Here is a 9,313-nt window from a genome sequence, read left to right on the forward strand (position 1 = left end):
TCGAACAGACCCCTGGGGCAAACAAATGCTGTTTTAGGGACGTCATCTGTTGCTACGGGAATTTGCAAAAATCCCCTACTACAGTCGAGGGTTGTGAATATCCGTGCAGACCCCAGTGCATATAAAACAGACGAGACTGATGGAAAGGGGTATGCATCTCGCTTCGTGACCGCGTTCAGAGGACGGTAATCTACGCAGAGGCGTGCGGTGCCATCCTTCTTGGGTGCTAACACAACCGGAAAAGCCCATGGACTTTTCGAGGGACGGACGGCTCCGGTCCGAATCATCTCATTCAGTGCTCCGTCCAGGAGTGTGCGTTTGTGAACACTTAGGGGCCGCGCGTTAAATCGGATAGGCGGAGTGTCTCCAGTATCAATTCGGTGTTCGAGGATGTTAGTCCTCCCAGGTGTTTCTGTAAACATATGTGAGAAATTCTCCAAAAGCTTCGCTATACGTGAACGGTCCGAGTCGGTGCCAGAAAATGACTTCATTGCCACGTGCAGATACCCCGAGGAGGGGAATCTCTCACATATTGTACCCTCTAGAGGACGAGCTGCCGTAGGCATTGGTCTGACTGCAAACTTGAAAGTAGCGGACTGCGAGCCATATCGATATTCTTCTGCTGACAAATCTAGGACTATTTTTTCCCTGGAGATGAAATCTCGACCGAGAAGAATAGGGCAGGCGAGACCCGGCAGATATGTGAAATGTTGTCGACATTGTCGCCCATCAAAGCTCAGCTTCAGTCGAGCTCCTTCAGTGACGGAGATAAGTTGGTCAGATGCCGTACGGAGCTCTCTCTGAGAACGCCGCATTGAGATGTTCCGGTCTTTGCACAATTTTCTAACGAAGTCTCCAAAAAGTGAAATTGCAGCTCCGGTATCCAAGAGAGCTGCGATCTGTTGACCGGCAATGTTAACCACAATGTAGGGTTCTGTTATACCTCTACTTTCGTGACGCATAGCGTCAAGGGATGGTATAAAGTACGTGACTGGACGGAACCTATAAATTCGAAGTAGCTTGTCATAGACTTTCAGCCGACTCACCCATGATACCATGGTCGCTAGGATTCCCAAGATCAATGAAATGCTGAGGATTGTCACGTCTCGTAGACCCGCCCAGGTCACCGTTCGGTAGTGGGCACGGGGTTCCGGTTGGACCGCACGGGCCATACACTTGTCTACGGGTTTTCCAGAAGGCCGCGCTGGTGTGGTCGCATCAGCCATTTTTCTGGCATGTGGGTGGACGACGGGCGGCCACGCCGCTGCCACTTCCTGCGAGCAGCCGTCTCGTCACGTCTGTTCTCCGGAGTTGTCTCGTCGGGGACCAGGACGCCACCGAGAACCGCTCCGTGGGAAGCCTCGGGGAAAGCACCGGCGCTGGTACTACCGGAGGCATCTCCGCGAGCGCCGCCGAGAGCGTCACCGCATAATCCGTGAGCGGGAGCGTCATCGGGCGCTCGAGCGGGCGCCACGCCGAGACCTGGGGCATCTCCGCGAGCGCCTGCGAGAGCGTCGCCGCGTAATCCGGGAGCGGGAGCGTCATCGGGCGCTCGAGCGGGCGCCACACCAGGTGCTGCAACATCGGGCTCATCACAGGAGGCCCCCGGCGGGGCTGCTCGTGAGGCTGGGCCGAGATTGCTGAAGAACCGAGACGGTGGGGTGACCGAGGGCCTGTAACAAGGAGAAGCCACCGACAGACAGGGCCCTGCTATCGGCGGCCTACCTCGTTTCCCGAATTGTCGTTTGAAACCCGCCGGGTGCAGTCCCGGCGAAAGTGGCCGAGACTTCCGCACCGGAAGCAGCGGAGAGTAGCTGAGGTGGCCCTTGGGTATCGCTCTCTGGATGGGGCTTGGTATTGGCGGCCATGCTCGCGGACTTGAGCACCATCGCCCAGTCCGTGGGTGTAAGGGTCCAGCGCTCGGGGTACCCTTCCGGGGAGAACTGGCCGTGACCCATGCTCGTCCATGGATTGCCTGGTCGTGCCTGTCCAAGCGCAGGACGGTTCCAGGCAAGCCTCCGGCGGTGGAGGAGGCCGATATCTTAGTTCGGCCAGGATGTCCGCCTGGATCTGGTGGGCTGCTTGGGCCAACTCGTCCAAACTCCGGAACACCCGCCCACGCAGGTAGGGATGAAACTGCGGGTGGCTTTGCCGGATAGCCCGCGACACCTTGTCTGAGTCGGACGCACTAGGGTCAGCCCTGTCATAGAGAGTTTGGAGCGCCCGAACAAACTCGACTAGGGACTCGTCGCGGTGCTGAGTGCGCGCCCTAAGCTCATCGAGCATTCGCGCGCCGTAATCGGGAGGCAGAAATTCATTTTTGAACTGCTCCGAAAAGTCTTGTAGCGTCGAGAAGGGTGATTGTCTCCGACGCCATGTCGCGGCGCTTCCCGTGAGGGCGATCGGCAGTACGCGTGATAGAAGTTCAACCTCAGACATTTCAGACACCGCCTGGTATTCACGCAATTCGTCAAGAAAATCAACAACCGATTTTCTATCTGCGTAGCCTGAATATTTCGGAATCTCGGCATGTAAACGCAATGTCCCCGTCCGAGGTGTTGGAACTAAGGGTGGTAGCGGACGGCGTTGTTCCTGCAGGAGCCGCGACATCTCCGCCAGGAACAATGCCATTTGTTCTGGCAATGGGCCCAACGCGGTGAGAGGTGCAAGCGGCACCGGTGGGGAAAGGCTCTCAGCGGGCAATGGAACCTCCAAGTCTGCTGTGGGTATATCAGAGCCCGGTCGCAAGTCCTCCGCTCCATCACCAGTCGCGGTAGCACGAGCTGTGTTCGCTGCATTGGGGCGGCTACGGGATCGCGTAAGCGGGGGCGAAGTTGACATTTTAACGGTCACTATAACAAGCTCGGCGGTGAAGTAATCCAATGTCTGTATAGGCGCAGCGACTGCGAAGGCCTGCTAAACGTACCTGACTGTACGGGAATCTGGGTTCGGGCCCCACGCTGTGGCGCCAATGTGGAGACTGAAGAAAAGACAGCCGCTTCACTGGTGTCTACGCCCGTTCTAACCCGTGCTCGTCCTGAGCGCGCGCTAGCTTGACCCACCTCACGAGCCACCTTTATTGTCGTCCTTTTCAATCCCCACAGAGTAAAGCTATACGCACTCATAAGTATCGCCAAATGCCTCAATAAAACAAAATGTTCGAGAAAAAAAAAAAAGAAAAAAAAAAGCAGGACCACCGTGGATCGAACCCGCGACCACTTCGTACAAATCGGATACTCTAACCGCTATGCTACGCCGCTTCTTAGAGAACTAGATTTCACCATCCGTTTTATACGAGATTCTTCGGTTGCAAATGCAGTTAAGACTTCAGCATGTTATGCAAAGCACTCGTACATCACTCGCCGTACTTCACTTCTACTCACCTGCCATGTAGAGCACTTTCGCGTCGTAGAACGATCCTTTTGTTCGCGCGTCACCGGCCCAGTAGACCTGGCTCCAGCCAACCTTGTCGTCTTCAACTACACCGCTAAAGTCCTTTACATCGTCGGAACTCACAACAGACTGGGTCTTGTCGAGTAGAAATTCTACTAAAACATAAGACATTGTAGAGCCCGGGCAGGATCGACAGGTTGGAGCAAGCGGGCAAACAAAACGAGTCGAGAGCGATCGTTTATGAAAGCTCGGCGAAGCCTCTATGGGCGAAGCGAAGTGCGAAGTGTCGTTTTCGGCGCTTCGGCGGGCTTCTGATCAAGGTTGTCGGTCGGTTCCGTGTAATATCTCTAACGTCAGCGGTTTTATGGGCTCACGTCCCGAAATCGTTTTCTCGTGCATAGATTACTTTTCGTATTCATAGATTTGACGAAATAGTGGTATCCGAACGAACTTTACGTCCTTTGACCGTACGTCTGTCTGCACGTCAAAGCTTTCTGACGTACAGTCAGAGACAATCGATGTACAGTCAGAATCACCACCAGGACATCCTGATGGCATTTCGCGGCGGCCGATTGCCACCAGGAAACCATCAGAAAGCCGACAAGCGGGGTCTGACTGGAGTTTGACTGTCGGTCAGAGTAACCTGTTGGTCAATCAGACATGCTTGACGTACAGTCAGGCACAGTCAGCGGTCCACTAGAAAACATTGACTGCCAAACAGGGTTACATTGATGGATTTTTCCTTCGGGAAGCGTGAGATCTGTTAAACATTTTCGAATATTCTCCTACCTTGTTGTCCGTGTAGCATTTATGCTTTCTAGCACTAGTGACATCACCAAGCTCGAAAGGCTTGAAAAGACGAAGCCACCAGAAGTCGCTTGGAACTCAACGAGCAATTCATGTTTGTAAGCAGTGAAACACACTTATAGACATTTTGCATACTGTCGCCGCCGTCTTGAATATCCCCACTTCCGGTATGGGCGAAAACATAGGTTTTCCGTCGCCAGGCCAATGGAATACATTTAGCACGTCAGCTTATCCCTCACCCATTCCTGCTTTGCCTCAGTCACGGCTTGTGGTTTGGGCGCCGTGGGACCCTGGAAGGCAGGGAGCCAGCCTTTGGGGGGGGGGGGGGGAAAGCGCTTTATTCGAGCTCCAAGTGTTGCTTGAGTCAGCTCCAGCCCAGAACTGCCCGTCTTGTCGATTCTTCCTTCCGTCGTCACGTCGCCCTTCCTCGACGCGCCAATCAGCGCACAGCACGGGTAACAAAAATATAACAATCACAAAACCTGATAACCCGTCGGCGAAGGCGCTGAATCTGCTGCCTCATGCATGCCACATGCATGACACGCCCCCCCCCCCCACCCCCCCCCCCCCCCTTTTTTTTTTCTTTTCCAATAAAAAGAAAATCGTAATAAAAAGAAAATCGTAAATAGGCACACGGTCTCTGATCCTAGGTCTCGGGTTCACCTGGCAGTAATGGCACTCTTTGCAGTATTTAATTATCTACTCCTGCATGTTCGGCCATTAAAACGAATTCTTTATTCGCTGTTGCGGTTTCTTTCCCGCAAAATGCCCGCCAACTGGTTTGTCATGGGCTACTTCTAACACTGTCTTCCGCCTGTTTTCCGGTAAAACTAACTGCTTCACAGTTCTGCCATTAATTTTTTCTTTATGGAACAGCATTCAATCAATCACTTGCATTCCATGAGTCCCTTTTTTCGCCTGTAGCCACAGTGGCTTCAGCGACTCGTCGTTCTTCTGCTCTGTTCAAAACTGAAGGCAACTTCCAGATTCAATTTCGTGTACGTTACTTCGCTCGTCCTCAGACTCTACAGTCTCGTTTTCTCCCTCCGACTGTGTGCTCACCACACATGCCTCTATCACAGGACCTTCCTTCAAGACTGTAGCTTCACCAGGAAGATCTACCTGATCTGCCAAGGGCATTTCCTGTTCCACTCCTCTTAATGTTACTAAATCCTCAGGTGTGAGTAGTGCGTCAACTTCTCCGGCAAGCTGCTCGGTTACAGCACAGAGCAGTAGTGTATCCACTCCAGTGTCAAGTGCATTGCTACCAAGTCGAAACGGGACATACATGAGATCGGCCTCCACCTCGTGGCCGAAAGCGCCCTTCAACCGAACCTTTCCCTTTTGATTATCATCCAAAATGGTGGCCATGGACCTTCGAACCACTGTAATGTCTGCACCCGAATCAATCCTGGCATTTATGTACTTGTTTCCTGAGCGGAGTTGCACAAATCGTTCTCCGTCCAGCACTTGGTGTTGTTCAGCCAGCGCTTTATTTTTTTATTGGATACGCCTACCAATGGGCTGAGGACGAGAGTGAACAAAAATGTGTGTAAAAAACTTGCTCAAGCTTAATTTCAGAATAATTCAATGTACCCTGTTTAAAGATATGTGCACACGACGCCGGTGACACAATCGCGAGCAAGTGCATTTGAGCGGCCTTTTTAGGGAACTAACGGTAGTGCATACCGGGCGCTCTCGAGACGTCGCTCTCTTTCTCTTTTGAGCCACACTAACACTGCCCAAGCATCACACACAAAAAAAAATGAAAGCCGTTCACAACTCACTCTAACGCTGGATTAGAGCGCAGCTTTTGAGGAGAAGGATGGAAGGGTACTGACGGATAGATGACTCCCTGAAGTAACGTGACCTTGGGGGGGGGGGGGGGGGTCACGTGACATCAGGGGCGGGGGGTTACCTGAGGGTAACTCTCATAACCCTTGTGACCCTCGTGAGGGTAACCCTTTTGAGGGTAACTATCCCTCGTAACCCTCGTGAGGGTAACGCTCGTGACCCTCGTGAAAGTAACCCTCGTAACCCTCGTGAGAGTAACCCTGGTAACCCTCACGAGGGTAACCCTCATGACGTCATTATGGGAAACTACCAATAATGCTTGCATGTTTCATGTAACTCGCATGTTGCATGCAACGCGCTGGTTGCATGCAGCACTTGAGTTGCATGCAACGCGCGTTGCATGCAACGCGCAGTTACGCCGGCGGCGACAACTGCACAACCTCTTAGACGCTGTCTAAGGCGTTGTGCAACTTCTCGATGACAAAAAAAAAAGAGTGCCTTGTTGTCGTCTAAGTGATAATGACGTTTCGCCCGTACTTGTATGGTAGTCCATTCCGCGTGGTCACAGATCACCACTCGCTGTGCTGGCTCGCGAAGCTAGGTGCCTCTAGATGCCTCGCTCGCTGGAGTCTCTGACTGCAATAATTTGACATGACAATTACGTACAAAAGCATTCACAAACAGAGTGACGCCGACTGTCTGTCGAGAGCCTCCGTCGAGTCGCCACCTGCTAGAACCGAGGACGAGGATGACGTAGGTTTTCTTGGCGCAGTCCAGGTAGCCAACATCGCATTACTTTAACGTCATGACCGCAAATTTTGTGCCGTGATTGAGCACCTGGAAGGTCAAGGAAGTACACCCTTCTCCCATTTTATTCCAAGGTTTGTCAAGCTTCGACATTCAACGAGGTGTTTTCTGAAAAAAGAACTTCGGGAAGAGCAACACCGAATGGCTACTGATAATTCCTACTAGTCTTCTGGCAGAAATCTTCCAAGCCTTCCATGACGACCCAACGGCTGGGCACCTTAGCTATGGGAGGACGCTCGCCAGGATTCGGGAAAAGTACTGCTGACCGAGGCTACCGAAGACCGTTCATGTCTACACTCTATTGTGCCACGAGTGTCAGCGACGCAAGAAACCATCGACGAAAGCGTCAGGACTTCTGCATGCGATTGCTCCACTATCCACGTCGTTTCATATCGGAAGAAATTTCAATTGCTCTTTTGCGCCATTAACGCCGGGAAACCGCTGCATAATCGGTGCCTGAGATCATCTAACGCAGTACGCCGAAACGAAAGCACTTCCTTCAGGAACGGCTTTAGAAGTCGCCAAGTTTTTTTATCGCGTCCATCGTCATCTGCCACGGCGCTCTCGAAGTTCTGATTACAGATCGACGGTCATCGTTCATTGCACAGCTATCGCGAGAGATCCTTCGTCTCAGCCACACCAACTGCCGACGAACCAAAGTATGCGATCCTCAAACTAATGGGCCGACAGAAAGCCTAAACAAGATCATCGCCGAGATGATGACACTAGACGTAGGACGACGGGGTCCTGCCGTATGTAACATTCGACTACAACAGAGCGGTCCAGGAGACCACTGGTGTTACACCATTCCACTTGGTGTATGGTCGCAAGGTGACCACAATGCTTGACGCCATGCAACTTCACGCGCCAGCTGGCGGCGGAAGTGATGACCCCCAAGAGGTTGCGCAACGAGCAGAATAAGTCCGTTAGTGCGCCTGACTCCGGATCGAAGACCAGCAAAATGCCGACGCTGGCCGTGTCAAGCTTCGTCGTCTGGAAGTTCACTTCCAGCCCGGAAATCGGGTGTGGGTGTGGACACCGATACCACGACGTGGACTCAGCGAGAAGCTTTTAAATGGCTACTTTAGACCGTACAACGTCCTTCGACACCTGGAAGATCTCAACTACAAAGTGGTGCCCGACGGAAGGCGCGCATCATCGCGACGCCGATCGCGACCCGAGGTGGCTCACGTCGTTCGACTCAAGCGATTCCACGCTCGATAGGACCGTGGAACTCATGTGTTCTAAGGGACTGTTGAGATTACAGTTCTTTTTATTTGCTTTGTTTCGCTTAGTTTTATGAGGGTCGGGGGGATGCACTTTTTAAAGTGGGAAGTAATTCCGCGCGTGCAGCTGCCCAACTACGGAGCGCGCCCATCGCCTAACGGTTACGCAAAAAGCCGAGGTTTGATGCCTGGCCACGGACACACCCGTTTGGGATTTCATTAATATCGCGTTGTGGTAAATTCGAGAACCTTGCTGCCTAGTCGAGGTTAGTATGTTCTACGCGCCGAACTTTCTACGCCAATTGTTCGAGAAGCCCACGCGTCTACATAAGGGGCTCCGCGTGGCGAGCCGGAGTCAGTCTCGCCCCAGCTTTCGATCCTTCAGTCTCGCCGACATCGACACCTGCGAGGCTAACCTTCGTCTATTTTGTTTTGCGCGCAAGTTCGCATGCATTAAAACGTTCAGTTTTCCCAGTTATTTGCCGCCTTAATATTTTTAATCCGTTACAATATACCAAGAAGTTGTCCAATTAGATCAAAGATGGTGGAAAACGATCCAAAGCTAGACGAGAAAAAAAGTTTGGAGGGATAAGAGAAGTGTAAGGTGTACGTGAGGGAGGATGAAAAGCTAAAGATGAGGTAGGGTGGTGATTTGAGCCAGTTCGCAACAGTTAAACATGATGAAAAACAGCCTCAGATAAACAGAAACGAAGAGCGGATAAAGAATATGACAGACAACGGCTGACTCGCAATTGAAGTGTATTTAAAGGAAAGTGAACCAAAGAAACTTGTTAAACGGATTACACACATACAGATTAAAAACACATGCCCACCAGGCGACCAGATGTGCAGATATATGGCCTCAAAACTTCACCACACATGTTCAAATTCAGATACCCTGCCTCCAACTCAGATAACGCCGCCCATGGCTCACTGATACACCTTTCTGCCTTCGAAGAGATAATGAACGCTTCAATTATCTCTCGAGTCATCTTTTCCCGGTGTCTTCCTGCAACAGTTACGTCACCCAAACAGGGGAGACAAGAGCAATCATTTGCGATGTTAGGCGCTAAACAAGCTGCATCTAAAGCGCTTCGTCATTGCGCTCGTGGTCCTTGTGGGTTTGCGGCTATCGGCTAAACAAATAAGCGCAGAATCGCGGCACATTCGCTGTGCGCGATCGGTTCAGTCGCTGATCTCCAGTACACAGGCGAGAAGCGTCGTGACCATGCGCTTGTGAGTGATTGCGCAATTGCGCAATCACCGCCCCATCAGCGTCGAGTGAA

At 52.1% G+C, this 9,313-nt stretch overlaps 1 protein-coding gene across 1 annotated transcript; it reads right to left on the bottom strand.

Moving 5' to 3' along the window:
• Window positions 1-1,647: 1,647 nt before the first annotated feature.
• LOC115321522 lies at window positions 1,648-3,006 on the bottom strand. Its single transcript, XM_040209249.3, has one exon. It carries the CDS (start codon window positions 2,839-2,841, stop codon window positions 1,711-1,713), a length of 1,131 nt encoding a protein of 376 aa, XP_040065183.2. The 5' UTR covers window positions 2,842-3,006; the 3' UTR covers window positions 1,648-1,710.
• Window positions 3,007-9,313: the final 6,307 nt, after the last annotated feature.

Source organism: Ixodes scapularis, unplaced genomic scaffold (assembly GCF_016920785.2).
Source record: "Ixodes scapularis isolate PalLabHiFi unplaced genomic scaffold, ASM1692078v2 PGA_scaffold11__112_contigs__length_91849675, whole genome shotgun sequence".
Classification (NCBI taxonomy): Eukaryota; Metazoa; Arthropoda; class Arachnida; order Ixodida; family Ixodidae; genus Ixodes; species Ixodes scapularis.